At 38.4% G+C, this 21,926-nt stretch overlaps 1 protein-coding gene across 9 annotated transcripts in view; it reads left to right on the top strand.

The window, feature by feature from the left end:
• ENPP2 (ectonucleotide pyrophosphatase/phosphodiesterase 2) overlaps positions 1-21,926 on the top strand; it is a 72,627-nt gene that overhangs the window by 28,180 nt on the left and 22,521 nt on the right. For 4 of the 9 annotated variants that reach the window (XM_039715461.1, XM_039715457.1, XM_039715456.1 and 1 more), the window contains exons 7-14: positions 132-211; positions 1,433-1,552; positions 10,069-10,124; positions 12,274-12,339; positions 13,105-13,177; positions 16,075-16,084; positions 17,836-17,993; positions 21,145-21,256. In XM_039715461.1, the coding sequence (XP_039571395.1) occupies positions 132-211; positions 1,433-1,552; positions 10,069-10,124; positions 12,274-12,339; positions 13,105-13,177; positions 16,075-16,084; positions 17,836-17,993; positions 21,145-21,256 (675 nt within the window). The remainder of the gene's footprint in view (positions 1-131; positions 212-1,432; positions 1,553-10,068; positions 10,125-12,273; positions 12,340-13,104; positions 13,178-16,074; positions 16,085-17,835; positions 17,994-21,144; positions 21,257-21,926) is intronic. The other 5 variants (XM_039715455.1, XM_039715460.1, XM_039715459.1 and 2 more) reach the window with 2 other exon arrangements.

The raw sequence follows: 21,926 nt of genomic DNA, 5'->3' as shown, positions 1-21,926 counted from the left end.
AGAAAGTTCATTTAAATTAGTTAAAATTTACCTAGTTTCTGCATCATTTTGAGTCACAAAAAATGCTTTCTCTGGTTTTGTTTTCCATGTCTAAGAGCTTTGCTTCCTCACATTTGCATTTGATTTTTCAGGATCTTGTGGAACACATTCTCCTTACATGCGACCTGTTTACCCTACAAAAACATTCCCCAACTTGTACACCCTTGCTACCGTAAGTCCCTGGGAAGGATTTTTTAATGATTTAATGATAAAATGTTGCACTGGAGTAAAGTGTGTGTTATGGGAAGCAAGGTTTAAAAAAAAAAAAAACAACAAAAAAACCACCCCCAATATATATATGTATAACTGCTTCATTGTCCATCCTTTTTGGTATTTATTTATGCTAAGTATTTTCTTCATTTTGAAGAAAAAGTATTTAAGTATTTTCTTTTATTTTGAAATGGTGAAATGGATTGTATCTCACCATTACACACTGTCACAGCTTTCTTATGCCTACTTCTGCAGTTATTTGTACTGCTGCATAATTACAGGTCAAAGTTTTCCTAGGGGAAAAAAAAACCACCCCTGAAATGCTGCCCTGAATACAACCAGCAGTTGTTTCTCTGCTGGAGCAGCCGGAGTCAGTGGGGCAGTGAGCAGCTGCCTGGTGCTGGCCCTGCAGAGCGGAGCCAGCGCTGTGCTGCGGTGGCAGGGCTGGCAGCCAGGCTGTCCCCACACCTGTGTGACACTGATAGTGCTCCCAAAGCTGCCACGAGGGACTCTCCACCTGCAGCTGCAATTTTTTCCCCTTCTTTTTCTTTCGTGCAGCTACTGCACAAATGTTTAAATGGATGAGAGTGGAGCATATGGAGAAAGAATAGGATGGGAGGAGAGAGGGCCCAGAGAAAGGAATTTTCTGGTCTTCTCCCTGAATTGCTTTTACTGCAGGACAAATTGTGGTATTAAGCCATGGCTTTGAGTGACCTGCCTCATTTTTTTTCCCCCTTGGAAATAATTTATCTAACAGAAGCTGTCATGGAGATAAAAATAGTATAAAATGGAAATGCTAAGTGTTACTCTTGCAACCAGAGAATGAATTACTGTGTCCAGAAAGGGCATTCATAAATAAGAACTGTAAGCACAAACAGATCTTGTTTTTATACATTTATGCTTTTTCTTTGATGACCTCAAACTAACTTTTAAACAGTGTGAAAAACTTGAAAGTATTGAGTAACAGGAGTTTTTTATACTTTTTAGCACAATTCAATAATCTCTTACTGCTTTCATTACTACAGCCACATTTAAATGTGCTTATCTGAAAGTAAAAATCTTTTCTGGTATGTAGTTACAAAGATACTTATTTTAAAATAATTTAGTGGTACTTTCAGATAGCTAGGAAGCACTGCATTTGTGTTCATTAGGGTTTTACTAATTAATCTACTTCTGCACAAAGGGACTCTATCCTGAATCACATGGGATTGTTGGCAATTCGATGTATGACCCAGTGTTTGATGCCAGCTTCAGTCTTCGAGGGCGAGAGAAATTCAATCACAGATGGTGGGGAGGTCAACCAGTAAGTTTCAAATTCCCTCCTACTTTTTTCTTCCTCCCTCTTCTCCCCTCCCCCTGTGCTGTGGAACATAGCCAATAATAATAATTAAAAAAACCATATGTTAACAATTTGTACCTAATCCCTACCCCCTCCTCCCCCTGGCTGCCCCTCCGTCTATCAGTTTAATGTAATGTTTTGAGCTGGCTTTTGCTTTTCAGAATAATAAATCCATTGACTATGGAAAGGTGTTTGCACTGATAAGTATAAATTAGACACAGCTAGGATAAAAGCCTCACTTGAGGCAGCAGTGTAACACAGTGATTTTGTTACTATGGCATAATGTTTCCTTTTCATTATGGGTTTATTAGTTTTTTGTCCTAGTAATGTTCTTGAGAAGTTCTAGTATAAATATTTTGTCAGCATAGCACAGCATAATTTCATAATTATTACTAAAGTCCACAAGTAATCACTGTTACCTGATTTACTGCAGAGGCTGTGGAAACTTGAGAATTAATTTCTGCCTTGAGCACAGCAGCAGAGGCTGGTCCAGTCTCTTGGATTAGTGTTGGACTAGGTCTGAACCCTTATTCTAGGCAAGGAGATGGAGTCCTTCCAAGTATTCTGTGTTACTACAGCAGACAGTCCCTTTGCTTCTGCTGCACTTTCCCTGTTGGTGCATGTTGTAGTGGCTTTCTTTGACAACAAAAGTAAAACCAGCAAGGTTTAAGTGCGGGAAGCCAAGGTTCATGCACATTTTGTTGCACTGATTGTTTAGGGAACTATGGTTTAAATGCTCTGTGATGAATCAACCTCACAAAAGAGTGAGATATGGTAGAGGTGAGGAAATCGGAAGGGGTTTGGGAACAACATAATCTGTAATTTGTTTGCTAAATTGATCTGTGTCACTCCCCAAATCTCCTGAGACAAATATCCCAAAAGGCTAAAGGAGTTACTCTGACAGTTGTAGGCTTAGCAAGTGTGTGTTGTCTGCAAGTCCTTTAGTCCACAACAAATGTGAGACAAGACAATTTAGAGGTGCAGGCAGATGTGTAACAGGCAGATGTGTCTGGCTGAAGCTGAGACAGAATGAGGTATTTGTGCTTTTGAAAAGTGTCAGTGAGGCACTCACTTGGCTAGCTGTGCCCTGGGTTAGCTTTTGGCCTGGGTGGTGAGGAGAAGACAGGGTGAGGAATGTAGCTATTACCTTTCCAGATGGAATCAGGATCAAAACTAGGAGCAGCAAAAGAGCAGCAGTGTGGAATCTCTTTATCTCAGCTACAGCCAGAACCACACAGTTAAAACCTGCTCCAGTCTCGAGTCAAGCTTATAGATAATTCTGTGGCTCAGCTGCTGTGTGACAACTCATTAAGCAGCTGGAATTTAATTATGCATTGCAAATTTAATTCTGCATCTTACCTTAACCATGGTTAGCTAGGAGTTAGTGGAGAACTAATTGTTGGGGCTTGTACAAATGTCTCTACTTTTAAACTATGACATTTTAGAAGTACAATATAAGTCTATGAATGCTTCATCACCTGCTATGTTGTGTGGGGAACATTGTTAATTCCCACACCTATGCTAAGCCAGGGAATAAAAGATTTTCTGGATGAAAAATGTCATCTGAGAAGAGTTTGAGAAAGTTATGCAATAGTGGGTGACCTTGTGCTGGATGAAATCCTCAAAGGATGGGGTGGGGGGGGGGGGGGGGGGGGTTGCATATCCAAGTAGGATGATAAAATAAACCAGTTGTTCTGAAGAATTGTTGAAAAGGAAACACACAAATCATGTAATAAACTGGACATGTCTTTGGAAAATTGGAAGCAAATGCACAGAGTAAGGACTATAATTCAATCCCAATACACTATAATATGAGGGAAACACATAAATTGGGCATACCTGATAGAGTGGCCTGAGAGAGTAGCTGGATAAGGAGGTGATAGATCTCTTGCAGAAATATGATATAAATTGTACTCTCTCTGCATGTGCAAGAATTGCACATTTAATAAGAGAGCTGCAGTTTTTTAGTAGAGAAGTTATTTCTGTCCATGTATTGGTTAGATGCAGTCAGTTTCTAACACCTTTTTATAATTTTCTTTAAATATGACATTGACATAGACTGCCCAAAATACCTGGGTTTTGAAAGATGAGACAGTTCATTTAAGGGGGTAGAAAGGGATACCTGGTCTGTGTATCACAGGAATCCTGTCTGTCATATCACATATTCAGCTGGCTCTTTTTAGGTCCTGGGTCTCAAACTGAAGTACTCAAAACCTGCAGAGTGGGATATGGTTTGCACAGGATTGGAAATTAGTGTTTTTCTGTGCAAGAAGGCAGAAAGTGTCTGAAACTCCCAGCTTTGTATTATGGCTAAAACGCCTAGAAGAGAATGTAATTTAATGTTGATAATTTCTGAAATACTTTCTGCTCCTGGAAGCTGTATATGTAGGTTTCTGCTCCTGGAAGCTGGCCTACTGTATATGGTTCTATGAAAATGTAGGGGTGTTTGGTGGTCTTTCCTTCCTTCTTTCTTTCTTTAGTTGTTCTAATACTCAGTCTTTTGCTGAAAACCAGCCAGATTACCCCAGACATCAGTGGGATTTGGCAGATGAATATCTGAATGCTTTTACTCCACGAATTATGAGAAATTAATAGCATTAGGAAAGGGAGAAGAGGGGAGAAAGTAGCTTGGAAGTGTTTCAGGGTGCTGTAACTGGTTATGGGACTTCCTGATTTAGTGTACAATGTTGATTTATTATATAAGCTTAAAACAGCCTTGTTTTCAAAACAAAAGTGTTTCATAGGAAACAGCCATAAAACCACTCCTCATACTGCAACAGCGTCTCACAGAAATGGTGAGCATCAGGGCCCATGGGGGAAACTAAGTTTACTGTTCATTTTTCATGACATTGACGTTCTTGTTTTCATCCCAAGTAACTTTAGGCACTAAATTTAGGCCCCAGCTGTCTTTCTTTGGCTTCTGTTAAGCATAGCTTTCCATGTCTTGGTTTGATGTAGTGAGTTTAAGCTTACACTACATATATTGGGCTTTTTTTTAAGTGATCTTTCATGATCTTTAGAAATAACCCATTGGCCACTCCAAGGTCAGAAGAGGCAAGGTATACAACTGCTGGTTAAGGGGCACAGAGAGTTTCCTTCTCAAGGTAACCTGGCTTGCATCTGAGTTTGGGACCAAAGATATCTTTCACTTTGGAAATATCATAATTATAAAAGTATTTATGGATGTTTAGGGTGCCTTATATGTAGCTTTAAATTCACTATCAACCTTTTAAAGACTACAACCCTCAGAAAAGGACTATCTTGAGGTGTTAATCCTTAAACATAGCCATGACATTCCTAGGTATCAGACAGCATGTTGTGAAACTGTCTTTGTAGTTTTCAAGGTATGCCTGTGGACATTAGCTATCATCACCCTGCATCTTAACATGATGTTCCTGATTCATCCAAATTTATATATCAGTATTTAGATTAAAACCATTATTGGAATTTTTAAAATTTTCTCTGTCTAATAATTACAGAAGAAGCTTCAGAACACTGTTGTCTGCCTTTCCATCCTGAACAGGTCTTGCAATCACTTTGTTGATTGGTAGGGGAAGCAGAAGGAGAGATGTCTGTGATTCTGTTTTAAAAGTACTTCTTTTTACCCAGCTTGAGCCATGAACAAGCAACAGGACTTTGTCTATTTATTTAATAGACTTCTTGTACCACAAATCTTCTGTCTGGGCAAGAAGGCAATGTTTAGTTTCCAAGTCTGGGAGAGCATTTCTGTTTTGTAAGAAGTGTGGAAGGGGCTACTCCACATTTTACCTTGTTGGCAGAACAAATTGCAAATGGTGCAGGAGTAGTATTAATTCTACGTGCTTGCACCAGTATTGTACACCTTTCTTTACTAGGAAATGCTGTGATTTCCTCTTTCCCACCTTTGCCTAGATGTGGAAGGGATTTCTCCTTGCTACATGAGCCTTTGATGCAGCCTTTGATTCATGTGACATGTTAAATATGTGTCAGCCTTTGTGAAGTTGTGGGCTCTTGTTTATTCATGGAAGATTAAAACCAGGGCGGTGTCCCACTTTCTGTGCAGATTTTCAAAGAAAATTCCACAGCTATCTTGAATAACTCTGGATTAAATACTTGCACACCTGTCTAGCAGTAAGAAGGGAGAACCTGGGACTTCCATGTTCCATATGGCATTGACACCTAACTTGTTGTTTAGCCTTGTCTACTTTTATCTATAAGTAATGGAGGAGAATTGTAGTCATTCAACACAGAGGATATAAAAATATATTAAACATATCCTGCAGGATATGTTTAATACATATCTGGGAAAGCATGCATACTATTTTCATACTATTTTTCGGGACACATGCCAGTGTACTAGGTGTGAATCTGTGATTGCATAATTTAATAGGTCTTTCTGTGTTGGAAAAGCTAGATATTGTTGGTTTCCTATAGCATAGTAGGAAGATAGAGTGGTTGATCTCTCATTATTTTTCAAGTATTTATTCCCTTTCTCTCTGCTTAAGCAAATTAATTCAGAAATATGTCCTTTATATAGTTTGCAATACAGTTAGGCTCGTCCCCTATGCAAGCCAGGAGTGGACATTTGACATGGTTAAACAGCTGACTATAAAATTCTAACATATTAACAGTTAAACCCAACAAAATTATGCATGACAAATAGATTGCATAAGCTCACAAATGGTACTGACCTTGCAGAACAATTACCCTTATTTGCTTCTTAATTTCAACTGGTTTGAATGGACAAGGTTGGGAGGGCATCTGGTAACTTCTTTCTGTCCCTCCTGCACAGCTTGTAGACTGCCTTGAAAGACAATGAATTTAACTTAGACAGTGAGAGGCAGTCACTGGTGATAAGAACACAGTAAGAGTTTGCTGCCAGTATTTCTACTGAAGTTACTATCCTTGTAGCCAAAATACTAAATAAACTTGTGTGCTGCCATCAGTTGCTCCAGTCTGCTGTCTAATTTTGCCTATCCACCAAGGGGTCTGGGTAACAAAAGGTATCCCAAGTAGAAACCGCTACCGCTAAATTTATCAGCAGTGTCTCAACTCTAAAACATGCTGAGTATTTTATTTAGAGCTTGATCAATGCAAATAGAAATTCTTCCACCTCGATATGGCTGCTTCTCTGCACCTGAAAGACATCCACACATGTATTGCTGAGTAGCAGTTTTAAGTACCATGGTGATAGTGTTGAATTTTCTTAATTTGGATTTAAATACATCAAAGGGCTGGCTGCTTTGGTTTTGTTTTTTTTTTTTTTTTCTTTCCCTTCCCCTTAGAAAAGGAGAACAGAGGTCCAGTAGTGATATGTTGTAAGCTTGAGTTGAATCAGGCTCTGCCAGCCGAAGTCAGGATGGAGTCATTGAGACTCACTCAGATGTTGGTAGACAGATAGGGGCCCTTTGATTTGCTGATTTTTGACTTCAACAGATCCTTGTCTTAGCTATTCATCTTATTTCAAGTGCAGCAGACACATGTACTCATCTAAACTGCTAATGCCAATGTAAATGGCTGCATTCCTGAGGTGGAATACTGGCAGGTGCAGCTTTTCCCTCTCTGAAGCCTTTAGGCTGAATGCCTTTAGGCTGCACTTCCTGCTCTTAGGACTGCACAATTGGGGGTGATCTCCACTTATGTGCATTACCCCAGCGCTCGCTGTTTTCAGGTGACATTCATGAAGCACACTCTATGCTCAACAAGAATGAAAACATAGTGACCACTTTCTCACAGATGTGCTGGCTACTTGGCAATATACCAATGAGCCAGTTATTCATCTGTCAGGATGACAAGTGTTTTACCTGCCTGACTGGAGGGAGTGTCTTTTGGCACGTGTTTAAAATCACCACCTAAAATACGCAGGGTCAGAGGTGAATTCAGCTGTGTACAGGGCAGTACGGGATGTCTTCAGCTGCTGAGGGTAGAAATTGGCTGGTCTCATTTAGACAGCCAGGCAGACTGGACAGTTTGGGCCTGTGTGGACCAAAGTACTAGGAAGTCAAACTAGAGTTTGCAGATGGTAAAATCCAAACACAGAATTCCCTGGACTTATCTTTGGGAAGGTGCCAACAAATTATCTGCAAAATTATTTAGAATTTGCAGGAATACAAATATTTTCAAAGAAAAATCTGCTGTGGGGAAAATGGTTCTCCAAGTAGAGCAAGACAGAGCATAACAGTGGAAGCTGACACACATTTCATGCTGAATGTGTCTTTGACCACCTTTCTCTGCCAGAACTGGGCTTTTCTCTATGAATAAATCTGCAATGCAAAGGAAATTGCTTTAAGTGTGGGCCCTGTTTTCACCTGTGAATACCACGATGCACTAATGAATATGTAATGAATAACTGCCTTAATTAGACAGTATCTAGGCTGGTTATACACCCTGACTGTGCTGACTTGTATGGCACAAACAAGGATCCTTACATTGCAATCCTACTTACGTGTGACAGGGTCACTGTGTTGTAGGTGCGCCTCCTTTCCTGTTCACTTGCAGCCTTCTGTCCCATCCCGTCAGGGCTAGTATAATGTGATATTCAAATTTCAGTATCCTGAGATACTGAAAACAATATTGCTGTTATTCACTATAACGCCCAAATTCCAATATAAATTTAAAACTTTTTTTTCCCCTCTTTTTTGGCAGTTACTGTGCAGCCACATCATTTTATGCTCATTGTCACCATGCAACATGTGGTGCTGGTGGGAGGCTGGGGCTGCAGGGGCTGGGGGAGATGTTTGGGGGACTCCCTTTTTGGTGACAGCTTGAGTGTTTGTAAATGTAAACCAAACCTGAAATCAGATTCTTCAGGAGAAGCACCTGAAAACAAAGAGTGGGCTCCAAACCCATGGCCATTCTACTCCTGATCTTGCTGCACATATTTAGTAAAACATCCATTCTATAGCGTTAGTCTGGATGTGATTTTCACTGGGAAAGCAGTTTCTAGCATTATTAAAAAGTTAGAATAAAATGAAAACAAATGAGCTTTTATAGCTGTAATTTTAATTTAATTGCACTGACTCCAGTCAAATTTGGTGGAGTAGAAGGTGAGAGGTAAAGGTTGTGTCCAGGGCAATGGAAACGCAATATGACCAATTTTCCCATAAATAACATTACAATATTCAAATCTAATTGCTGTTAACTATAACCTCATTGTACAAACAATCTTTCATTCCTGTGCCAAATCAATTTCAATTAAGACTGATGTGTGAATAATTCAGCCACGACATTTGAATGATGCATGTCCAGATGGCAGTTTATAAGTGCCTGTTTGAGCAAGGTACTGGGACTTTGTATTTTTAAAGAGTTGATTTAAAGTAAACAAAAACCTGCAATTATTACGTAAGTGAGCTACATTTTGTCCTAATATTTCATTATGTGTATACATTGCACTATGCATAAATAATGGGAGGAAATAATTTAGCTCTATACACAGTGACACTTCTGAAGAGTTTCAAGATAATTTGGACAGTTCCTTGCAAGAGAAATTTAGTTCTGTAGAGCTGCAAACATTGTTTACTTTCCTTGATTTTGAACCTTTCTGATTTTCCAACATTCTCATTCCCTTGCCTTGTGTAGTCATAGGATAGAAGAGAGAAAGAGGGTGGTAAGGACAACCAGAAGTATGGTGTAGCTTTCATTAGACAAAGATCAAACAAACCTGTGCTTGAAAAGGAATGAATAGAGGGGAATATCATGAATGTTGTATAGAAGTGGGAGGAAAAAGTATTAATAACCTGTTTCGAAGTATGACAATGGTATCCTAACCCCACTGAAAAACAGCAGGTTTTAAACCAAGCAGTATTAAAAATACAGAGTGTGTGACTACATTGCAAACTTTCTGCTGCAAAGTGTTTTATAGATAGAAAAAATACAAGGGACTTGAAGGATTGAAAAAAAGGGTTTGAAAATTTCATGGAGATTTTTCAGTCATTCCCATCAATCACTCCATCGGGTGAACTCAAGAAGTTCTTAAACATCTGTGTAGGCAGGTGTCCCTCCCTGCAGTCTTAGCACCTCTGTGTCTCTCTCTGTGGCCTTTTTTCTGTGCTCTCTCCTAACACATCTTCTACTGATGGCTACTGATTGTAGGATACTGAAAAGAGGGACATTTATGCAGTCACTGATTAGTGTTAAGGTATGCTCCTTTCTAACTGAGTATCCTCCAAAACCTGAACGCTAAAAGGGTCAGGTGAGTAGTGGCTGGGTTTTGAAAATGAAATTAAATACTGGAGGAATTCCTGGCCATGAAACTTAGTGCTTTTAATTAAAATAACATAGAGATTTAGGGGTGAAAGTCTACAGCCCAGCAGCTGACCCACTGCTACAGAGTTTACATAGGCTTGTCGCTCCTCGTTTTCAAATTAGGGCCGAGGCTGAAAACTGCAATTTTCATTCTAGGCTCAGGGTAGAAGAATGTGTCCTGAAAACATTTTCTTTTGATTTCAGAGAGTCATTAGAGATCTGAACACATTCTAATCCTCTTATATTTTCCTCATTAGATTTGGATTACTGCAGCTAAGCAAGGGGTGAAAGCTGGCACGTTCTTCTGGTCTATGTAAGTACCTTCTGTTTTCTGGAGGTTTTTAAGTAATGATTCACAATTAATTCAATATAAGTTTTGATTAAGTTGTTTTCCTTTCTCCAATCATTCGGTAGGTTGGAAACTACCTGTAACTCTCTATTGTTTCATTTGTGCAATGTTTCTGATAACTAAAGCTGATGCTACAGTTTCCTGCTTTAGATTCATGCACTGACTTTATCTTCAGTTGCCTGAAAACGTGTGCCTATGTGAAAAATTACTGTCATTTCAAAGTGTGGTTTTTTGCTTCCTTAGTATTGCTAGCAATGTTTCTTAGTCCTCTGAGTGTCCTTTTATTGTCCTCTTATGTTAATTGACATCACCAGTCTAATTTCCTTAAAGGTCTGATTCATTCATTTTACCATGCAGTCTGTCCTTTGAGCAAGATACCCAATTTCCCTTTCCTAAGAGACAGCCTTGAGGATCTCTGCTGTTTGTTCTCTTGTTTAATTATTTCAACTTATTTTCCCTGTTCCCACTAAAATGTATCTTTACAACCAAAAATTAATGATTTTTGATAATTTTTGAGGAATTCATGTAGATCAGTCTTTCTATTACAGCTTCTGGCAGGATTGCAGGAGCAAAGAAAATGTTTAAGCTACAAGACTGAAGTAATAAGGGGATTTTACTATTTTTCTTTTGTGATTTCTTTAGAACTAATACGGTTTACTGTTCTAAATATCATAAAGCACATGGAGGGAATCATAAAACACACCATGAGTTGATGACAGGTTTAGGCTTGCAAGATGAAATCTGACAGAGCTCCACTCTGCTGCTCTACAGACTAAACTATAGCTACATAGTCAACATAAACACCCTGGCCAATGCATGCTTGGGGATACAAAATGTAAAAAGGAAAGGTTGTATGAATGGTACTACTAAGGGAATGAGGCAGCCAGTTTAGATATGAATGAAATGTAAATGTCTTATACCTGTATTACTTCATCTGGTACACAGGATATTTTTGGGAGAATTTTCAGGCAGACTTTATCAGGAAAGCAGAATTTTCAAATTATTTTAGTCAGAAATGAGTTAAATGAGTTAATTGAACTAGTGGATTTTCTTTTTTTTTATATTGCACAAGTAATAAAATCATAAAAGTTGGACAGTATCCAAAATTATTTTTCCAGTTTAAAATTTTGTCTTATTTGCAAATTTTAGTATAAATTCTCATTTTTATGGTTTTTTACAATTCAAAGTTCTCCGTGTAGTTGGAGACTGAGGACTACTGTTTGTCTACAAGGCATTAAAAACAAAAGTATTTGCAAATGGCTGCTGCCATTTCTATTTCTCTGCCAGAGGTCTCCAAAGAGTGCTGAATTCAGTTCATTATGGTGACTGATGGTGGTGTCTGATTCCTGCCTTGGGATTCTGCTATTGAGCTAGTGGATTCTGGACTGACTGTGCCATTGTATTAAAATGACTGTGTGGTCACTGGTCTGCAGAGCTTTCCTCAGATGAGATATTTGGAACTTAAACAGTTTCTGGGGTTAGTAATTCTCATAGCATGACCTTGACCTCAGCAGCCAGTTGAGAATGGCAACCACTGTACGAGCAGGAAAGTCAGATGGGTCTGTTCTGCAGAGTGAGAAGCTGTCAGGGTTCAAGTCCTGTGCTGCTGGCCTGGTGTTTCAGATGGCTCTCTTCTGATTCACACCAGCCTAGCCCTCAGTGGCTACTGCTAAGGCAATGAAATCTTTCCAGTGCCTGGAAACAGGGAAAAGGAGTATTACCAGAGCAGGATGTTTTTTAAACTTGTAGTGATGTGAGCAATATAATACTGATTTTACCCATGCCAGCTGTCCAATGGTAGCATACAAAAAGGTTCATCTGGGTTAAAGCCACCAGAATGGCTCTTTTATTCACTCTTCCTTAGAAGAGGTAGATTTATTGCTTTGAGTTCTGACTATATTTGTGAACTTTTAATCATTCATTTGGAGTATGTAGACATTCAGGAGGTCTGATATGATTCTGTTTGCAAGTAAAGAACATACAGCATGCTAAAAGCAAATTATGCTATTATGATAAATTATATTAATATTAAATTCAGTTCATAGCAAGCATTTTGTTGATGCTTTTTTGTATTCTATGGTAATGTGGTATGTCTTTGTATTTTGTGGTCCAGTGTCATCCCCCATGAGCGCAGAATATTAACGATACTTCAGTGGTTAACCCTTCCAGACAATGAAAGGTAATTCACTTGTTATCTGCTGTTGGATAACTGCTAGTTTGTCTTCTCTGTATAAGTAGCTGGAAGAGCAAGCAAAAATTAATTTCTGAAATTTATTTTTGTCTGCTACAAGCCATCACTGATTTAAGGATTTGTTTGGTTTTGTGTTTAGTGTGAGTTCTTTGGGAATTGGGTTTTTTTTGGTTTGTTGGTTTGGGTTTTTGGGGTTTTTTTCATATCAGCTTTTAACCATCAGCATCAGATTCTTCCAAATAAATGTATTGTATAAATTTATTTCTTATCAAGAAGCATGTAATTACATGGATTAACTTGCATTGTTCTTATCCTACTGAGCCTAATATGGTTTAGCAACCTTACAGGCAATGGCAGTTGTAGAACTGGACACTGAGCTCTAGGAAAATGTTCAGATTTTAATTATGAGTGGGTTTTACTACACAAGTCCCCACATGCTGCTGCAAGGCTCAGGCAAGCTCCTGTTGGGATTCCTCCTACAAGATTTAGAATGAGCTTGTGTCCTCAGATGGTACCCCACGCGCCCCCTTGCATGTGTTCTTGGGTTTAATAGAGCTGCAAAACAACTAATCATGCCATGGAAACAGAGAACTGCTAAATAATTATAGGATTCTATGACTGAGAAACAGTTGTTTTTCCATAGAGCTAAGTCTCATTGGAAAGCTAACTGGATTTGACTTGACCTGGCTAGCCTGTGTTTTTGTGGTGTTGTCAAAGGAAAGCTAACCTGAACAAGACCTTTCTTTCTTTCAGGCCATATGTTTATGCCTTCTACTCTGAGCAACCTGATGCTGCTGGCCACAGATATGGTCCTTTCAACTCAGAGGTTAGCACAGATTTTTTTTCTACAGAAAAAGCAGGTGTCTCTAATACTTGGTTTTTTTCCCCAAAATATTGATGCTGCTCAGGAGTAACATTTTTAGCAACTTTGTTTTCACCTGTTTCTGCAGTATGCTTCCCCTCTGCTAGAGAAAACAAAGTTGTCTTCTAAAGGATTTATCATTTGAAATTCACTTCTGGGAGAAGGAACTGCCTGTGCCTTTCAGGAGGATATTTCTTGGTGTGATATGAAAATGCAAATGGAAATATTTATTTGGTGAAGACAGGAGTATATTTGTGTGCAACAACATAATTTAACCTTCCTCTAACAGTTTATGCTTCTGAAAAGTAACTAAAGTATAATACAGAAAATATTGAGATAAAATGTAGAGAAGAAAAAAGCTTTCTTTAAAGCTGAGAGCCAGCAGTAGCCAAAGTAATAATTCCAGTCTGTCAGGAAATGTAAAAAGCTGCTAGTTCCAGTTTCATATAGGCCCCACAGGGGTTCAGAAAGCTTTTCCAATAATGTTCCCTCAGGACCATACTGTTGAGCTTGGAAAAACTTTTAAAGCACTATAAGGCATTTTAATGAAAAATTATGTGCAACATGCTGCAGTTGTTTAACCCCTTGTTTGACTTTGTGTAGCTGGCTGAAACTTATGGGTATTGTTTCCCCTGACAACACTGTCCAGGTGACAAGAACTTAGAGGTAATGCGCTTGTCTGGGATATGTGGGGAAGGTGAATGCTCTACCCAAATATCCTGCTTTGAGTGGCTGGGATCTGGCATTTCCAGTGATGTCTGACACCTTGCAAAGGTCCCCTAGTTTCAGTGCACATGCTTGCCTGCAGATTCCCATCACAAGACTGCAGGAGTTTGTATGTAAGATTGTCAAAGGGTAAACAAATGTGTGCAATCTTCAAAAACTGAGGAGTGTATCAGATGCCTACTCCTGGAAGGCAATGCCAATTTCCTTGAGCAGCCAGGTACCCAGCAGTAGCTTCTTATTTGTTTGGTGTACATCTGGTGGCTGTTCTTGACAGTCGAAGAGAGCAAAGAGAAGCAGCATTAATATTTTTAGTATAGTTGAGTTATTTGAGCTGTTTAAACAGTTTGCAGAGGTTATGAAGTTGCTGTGGGTAGCAGCCCTGTTGGAGCAGTTTGAGCCATGGTCCTAGAGCAGTGGGTGTGAGGAATTATTCCAAATCAGCACTGAAGCACCATGTTGGATGGAGAGAAGCAGCCCTTTTTCTTGATAAGCAGAGGTTAATATCTGCCAACGCTTGCTAAATTGACAGATATGGATATATGTCCATGTTGTCATTTGGCTCAGGAGTTGTCTGATTCAGTCAGGCAAGGTGCTGGTAATGAGAGGTCTCTGATTTGATGATGTAGTTCTTAATAGTGCTTTATAGCTCCTCTTAGTAAAATGATACAATTACTATACGTGCCTTATGATTATTGAAAACTTTAATTTTATTTATCTGGATACCTGAACAGAATTATGGAGCTTTTTCCATGGACTTAAATGGGGAATATTAAGATGATGGCATTGAAAAAGTTCTTTCAATTGTGGTGTTTAACAAATCTGCTTAGCATCCAATGTGGCAGTCTAGTTTCAGGTTAATTATAGGAGTGTAAAAAGTAAGCAAAGTGTTCATAAGAGGAAAAGTCATTATAAAAGCAAAAAGCCGCCAAAGGCTCTTCCTGTAGGGGGGTTCTTGTGGATCATTATCTTAAGGTTGATCTCTAATTGCAAAGCAAATCTTCAGCTCTTAGTAAGTGTGAATTAATAGCTTATGAGAGTTTTGCAAATAGATAGTTTCATGTCATTTGTATTAAACACAAGAAGACCATGAAATTGATTTCAGCAAATTGAGAACAGATGAGTTAGCAGAAGAGCATGTATGGGTTTGCAGTTCAAACAGTGGACCAGACTTTGTGAATGGAAACTTAAGTAAATGAGTACAGCTGTGTAAGTACACAGATGCTGAGGTTTGCTAGGGGCCTGGTTTCGGGATAGAAGAGCTAGAGGAAGTATTTTATATCGTTTCTTTTAACACTGGTTTCAGTATTTAGAAGCTATGAAATTTACATCATCTGGAAGAAAGTCCTCAAAAGGATTCCCTCTAGCTAATTCCATGATATCAAGAGCATGACTTCCCTGTGAAATAATTTTTTTCTTGTATATTTCTGGCAGCAGTTAGACATTTGGAGTATTACTGACCATTTTTCTTCATGCAAAGGCAGATCAACCAAACAATAAAGTTTGAAAACAAGCTTGTAACAACTCTGTGTTATATTTGCAATGGGCTTCTTATTTCTTCTTTTGAAGAGTGAATATTTCATGCTGATTTTTCTTATTGCAGTTAGTAGTTTGAGGAATAGTTATTTGCCTTGAAAACCTCCAAATCTTTATTAGAATGAAGGGAATTTTTATTTAAGCTTATTATACCAAATAATGTTCTAAATTTATTTTAAATGTATAACTTAGAGGTTTAATGGCATCCAGGTGGCTCTTAGATCTTCTCAGGACATGCACAGCAGCCTATGTGCAGTGTCTTGAAGCAAGAAACAAAGGGACTTAGACAGACTTAAAATTTATTGGTGAATTGCCAGTGTTTTTTATATTGTAGCTAGTCTCCACAAGTGTAACTTTGCATATCCACTAACACGAATTTCAGTGTAAATGGGTTGGTTGTCTAGGTTTTGGGGTCTGGTGGGTTTTTTTGCTTTGGGTTGGGGGTGTTTTATGGTTTGGTTTTTTTCTTTAAAAACATTTTAGGAGGTATTTCAGTGGGTTATATTATGTTTCCAGGAGCAGTTGTGGGAGTTATAAAATAATATGCTTGCTTTTGATTTACTTCTGCCTTTTTTTTTTTCTTTCCCTCTGTGCTTCTGCAGTTGAACTCTGGTAGGTTGGTCCATCCAGGTCAAGAAGCAAAGCTTTGGCTGGCTGGTTACCCTTGTGATGTTACAGTTTCCTTCTGTAAGCGGGGAGGGATTCGGTTCCCTCCTCCATAACTCTGTTCTGACTCTTCTCAAGCAAGACTAAGAATTGGCTGGTTAATAAGAACTTGGCTTTTTTCATTTTTTTCCTACCTAACTTTTTTTTTTTTTACATAAAATATTCTAGAAATATACTACCATAAGAGCTCTGAAATACATCAAAATCTGGCAGTGCTAAGCCATTTCTGCTGCTCCTCTAACACACTGCCTTGAGACAGTCACCTCAGTGTTCAGACCGCGGTCTCCCGCGCTTGTGCGTTTCTGGCATTGTGGAGCTCTGTCTGAGCCATTCACAGACAGTGAAATGAGAGTCCTCCTTTCCCTGCCGCTCCTCTCATCAGGACTGCACAAAGCTTGAAGCGTTTTAGAAACAGAAAACTCTGGTGCTGCTTTTATTAAAATGCCTTTCTGGAGAAAGACGAATGAGACTGGACTAGAATCTCCTTTCCAGCTGCTTGCGTTGGAAGCAATGAAACAGCATGGCAGATGGTAACATCCCCTTCTTCCCCTTCCTTGTTTATGGAGCTCTGTAACTCAACAACTGGGAGAAGCTGCCTAAGTACATAGAACTTAATTACCATCATAAATCTCCAACTCTCCCCCAGCCCACTCAGTGTGCTCCATTGCAGATTGTGGTTTATCTCCTGGTAGGTGTCACCTGTCAGCTCTTCTCATGCCATCTCGAACAGTGCCAGGAGCTTGTGAGTTGTGTGACAGTCAGCAGGAGTGGGACAGTTTGAAATTACAAGCAAGTTGATTAATGGGAGAGTAGTTTATTTTAGCTAGATCTTAGGGGTTTTTTCCTTCCACGTTTTTTATTTTTCCTTCCATTAGTCTATCCTAGGTCGTTGTGCGTTTAGGAACAATACCATTACCCAATGAGATGCCACTCTGAAGCTGTTAGGAAGCTAAATTCTCAAAATTGCCATAAAGGTGGTAATAAGGCAGGTAGCAGCACAGATCTCTCATGCAGTGCCACTAATGTCCCCCAACCAGCTAATTTGAAGCTCCGTGTTAACTGAGTCTCACCTGCGTAACTGATCTGCAGACCCCAAATAGTGGCAAATGGGGTTCTGGTGATTTCAGTGAGGTGCAGGGTGTGGCACACAACAGTGGTACCTGCTAGTGCTATGGATGAGGGTATTTGATTTCACTAATTCAGCCAAAACATTGATGTGGGAAACCTTGCAGAAGTCACTGAGACTGGACAGCCTCTAATACTCACACCTGAACTGTTGTTCAAGTGAGATGTTGCATTTCCACCAGTACTCTACCCTGGACACTCATTAAGTTGTATGAGTGAATTTTGCTGTAATTGAAATTAACTTAAATCTCAGTAATATTAATGGATTAATATTTGATAACTAATACCCCCTATATAACTATGTCTTTTCAAACACAGAAGCCCCACCTATCTTTAGAAGCACCAGTTTAATTTGCTTTTATGCTGTCTGCTCTTGTAACTGCTGTTCCGCTTTCAGTACAATTTGGTGAATTCCTCCTTAAAAAGGGGTAGATCCTAAATTGTCCAAAAGCCTAAATATTTGATAAGGCCATAGCATTTATGCTTCAGGATTATCTGGCATAGGTAGCTTTACTATCTGATGTGAGTTGAGACAGGCTTTTTTTCTGAGTCCAGACATCTCTCCCTGCCAGTACAGGAGAGTAGTTATGGCTCCCCTCTTACTCCGCCTAAGAGACCTAAGAGAAAGCTTCCTCCTAAGAGGAGACAGGAAAGACCAGTTGCAGCTCCAAAGAAAAGAAGAAAAGTACATAGAGTGGATCAATATTCTACGGAAACTCGTCGGAAGAAAGTAAGTTCCAAAAATTTATGATGGAAGTGCCACTTTTTAGGCGCTACACTGTCTTTACTTTTTTCAATTTGGGAGTTGATTCCATGCTTCAGGTTGGGATTTTGCAGCCGAAACTTTTATAAATTTTGGTGAAGGACCCAAAGGAGAGCAGTAAAACCAGACCAAGCCTTCTGGGGGCTGGCTTTTTCTTGTTTCAGACTTTTTGCATTAGGGAAAGTTATCTTTATAATATCTTTGTTTTTTAAAATCCAGCCATCAGCTGGAGGTAATGTCAGAAAAATCTGTGGGAAGACTCTACCACTGCTGGTAAACCTTCTGAACTATTACAAGTTCTGCAATATGTTGCAGTCTCTGTAACTCCCAGCTCATGGGAGCATGGTGATTATTTGAGGTTTTGTGTCTAGTCATCATGGTTGTGGAAATACCCTGAAAATGTGACTAATCTAAAAGGAAAATAACATTTGTTTTTAAAATACATATTTTAAAGTAATTTTGTGACTTTGGAGGATAAGGAATTTTTCTTGCAGTATTTCTGAATGGTGTATTTGCAAGAGGTGGTGTGTAAGACTGTTTTCACAAGAAAAACATCAAATAGAAATTGCTTTATTAGGAAAAAGTGCAAGTGGATGAAAGGAGTATTCCTCAGTGTACTCTCTGTCCACCTGGCATTAACAATCTAGGTACTTCTCCTTTAAGCTATACACAAAAGCCTTTACACACCACAGTATCCTACAGAGGATGTAAGCATTTCTCAAGAAATTTTTTGTGGGAATGTTTTTTGACTTGTTGCACAATTTAACTTTAAAGAGTTATTTTGAGACACAATTTCAGCGTGAAAACATGGCAGACAGGGACATGCAAAAAAAAATCACGTATAGAACCCCAAGAATTTTCCATAGAACTTTTAACATTTTAAGATTTATTTGAGAGGAGAAATAATAACTACTATGGATTATATTGCTATTGCTCACTAATTTGCCATTCCAAGCGATACCCTTCCAACATGAAATAGAGTAGAAATAATATTCCTAGTGATGTGAAAATATGCTGCTTTTTTTTTGCCTTTCTTTCTCTGAATGAAAAGGTCATCCAAACTTACCCCTAAAGAAGGTTTCCTTATAAGTCAGCTGTGAAAATTTGACACCATTATTTCAGAAAAAAACCCCTACTATTATGTCATAGTTGCCATCATATCAGCAAGTTAATCTTTTGATGGTGTTTGACAGCAAGGAAATGCAGTACAAGATGGATTCTACCAATTATTAATAAAAATGAAAAGTAAGATTCTTTCTTCCTTCCTTCTAATCAGACTTCCTCTGTGAGAAAACTTGTGAGAGAATCCAGCTGGTTTTTTGTTTCAGGTACCACACCCAGCACTTTGACAATGCTACAAAACTCTTTATTGTAGCATCATCCTAGAAATCCATATATCTTGAAAGATAAAGTGGTTCTGTACAGTCTTTCAAAGTCTTGATAATAGGTGAAGAAAGGTTTATGCAACAGATTTATTTGTTTGTCAGTAAATTTTTGAAAGTTACATCTGGGAGGAACTGTAAGAGGAGGTCAGATTGCTGAAGAGGGCAGCTAAACAGAACTATCGCTTGAAATCCTTGAATTGTTGCTCTTTATCATCACTATTATTTTTTAAAAGAAGACTCAACCTTGCTGACAAAAGTAAACATTAAAGGAAATTTGTCTGTATTTCCAACTTCCTTGAATATGTTTTGGATTCTGGGTAAAAGCTGTATTTCCTTATATGATTGACATATATATAATATGGACTTATATGGACAACATAAGTGGACTTCATAAAAATGGAATTCCCATTTGTAGAAGAAGCTCTTTGTATTGGAGAGTGAAAGAATGCTGAAATGGATAATTTTCTTTTTTCTGAACTTGCAGGTTTCAAAGTTTTGATTTAAATGACTACTTGGGCTTTCCTTAATTAAATTATGTCAAAATTTCACCCTTTGTCTGAACCACTTCCATAATTTGCAGAAATTGTTCCTCCTCTTCCCCACCATGATTCCTTCTCCTGTAAGTCTCTTCTCTCTTATTTATGGTGCCACATGGGAGTTGACATTTCCTGTCTCATAACCTAGCAGACTCATTTAACATCTATCCCTTAATGACTCAGGCAGAGGGAGAATTTCTGAACCATCTCTTTCTGGGTCACACTAACATAGTGTTTATTTTAGAAAATTCTACCGAAATCTATTTTTTTCTCATCCAGAATTTATCATTCTTTTTGTCATTGGAAGGGTTTTTTATTGTGGCTACTTGAATCAGCCAATTAAACAGACAAGTGAGGAAGTTGCCATATAGTGACAACAAATGTTTTCTTCTCAAAATTGTCTTCTGCATAAAATCTTACTTTTCTTCTCTCTGTGCCATCTGATAAGATGTGTTTCATTTTCTTAAGGCTGAAAACATAGTCCTGTGTCTTGCTTTTTTCAGTTTTGTTTTTTTTGGGTTCTGTTTTGGTTTGTTTATTTTTTTTAATGAAAAAGAAACTTTAATGAAGAAATCACAGTGCAGTATCTGTATCCTCTGGGGCCTGCTGGCAGTTTTGCCAGAACTGTCATTTGAGCTGTTGGAAACTCTTGGCTTTGAAGCTGAAGAACACTCACTCTGAGCCTCATGTGCTACTCAAGTGACGTGCATCTTGTCATCCTGGTGTCAGATGTCCTTTGAAGTCAATTTCATTAAGTGCTTTGACATGTGAATCCCAAGTCTAAAGCTTCATTTCACACTCATTTTTTGACTAAACCATTCACATGAAATACTGTTTTCTTTTAAAAGCACTGTTTTCTATCTATAAGAAACAAAATGAACCTCAAAGTCACATGTCTTTTTCTACTCTCTACACATTGTTTTACCAACTGTACACATGTTCATGGGAGGTCTGGGACCAGCCATAAAGACCTTTTGCTGTCTTGTGTCAGCATCTCAGCAAGGCTGTCTCACAATGAAATCATGGTGTGGATATACAAAAGGAAATGGTATAATAATTGTAGGAGTAACAGCTCAGCCAAGGCTTTGCATCTTGACCTGGATGATTTTCCCATCAGAGTTTTGCTAAAGGACCCCCATTTGTAGAAGTAGAAACATTGCAATGACAGAATTTTTTTTCTTCCGAATATTTATACAGATGATGGTGAATCCCCTGAGAGAGATTGACAAGACAGTAGGACAACTAATGGATGGACTGAAACAGTTGAAACTACATCGATGTGTCAATGTTATATTTGTTGGTGATCATGGTAAATTTTATACCACAATATTTATCAGAAGATAAATGCTTAAGCAATGTAGCTGTAAATATAATAGGTAACCTAAATCAAAGTTCCATTTAAGATATTTTTGAGCTGATTTTTTTTTCTGGTAGTTTAACTCTTCCAAAAAAAGCCATTTGGTGTGGACTGACCACTCAGCTCACCTGTTAATTGTCATGGAGGGATATTTCTCTTTCATAACTCTTTCATAGTGATCTGGATGTTTACTTCTTTACACAGAGCTTTTCAAATCTTGGTGTTTTTGATGCCACATCCAATGTAGCTCTTCTTGCCTATATCGGAGTGCTATAATTTGCCTAGAATAACCTTCTTTTCAGTTTTCATTAAATAAAAAATTTAGTAGCCTTATTTTCCTGTACATGAGAAGAATAGGACTTTAGATTCAGGCATTTCCATGGCAATTAATACATTATCCTATTAGAAGAAAGACTGGAATATCTTTCTTATATCTATGTAATATAAGACTGTGCCCACTTAGATGGAAAAGTAATCAAAATAATGGAGGAAGGAGGTAAAAGATATTTTGTGGTCAGATGTAGTCACCTAAAAGCACAGATATTATTTGGTAGGTCTTATTCCTTCAAACTTTCGAATAAACTTTGCAATATAGGAAATAGTAAATATTAGCAAAGATAAA

The sequence above is a fragment of the Passer montanus genome, unplaced genomic scaffold (assembly GCF_014805655.1).
Source record: "Passer montanus isolate IOZ18808 unplaced genomic scaffold, ASM1480565v1 scaffold33, whole genome shotgun sequence".
Classification (NCBI taxonomy): Eukaryota; Metazoa; Chordata; class Aves; order Passeriformes; family Passeridae; genus Passer; species Passer montanus.
Note: the sequence above shows the minus strand (reverse complement) of the source record. Positions and strands in the feature narration are given on the sequence as shown.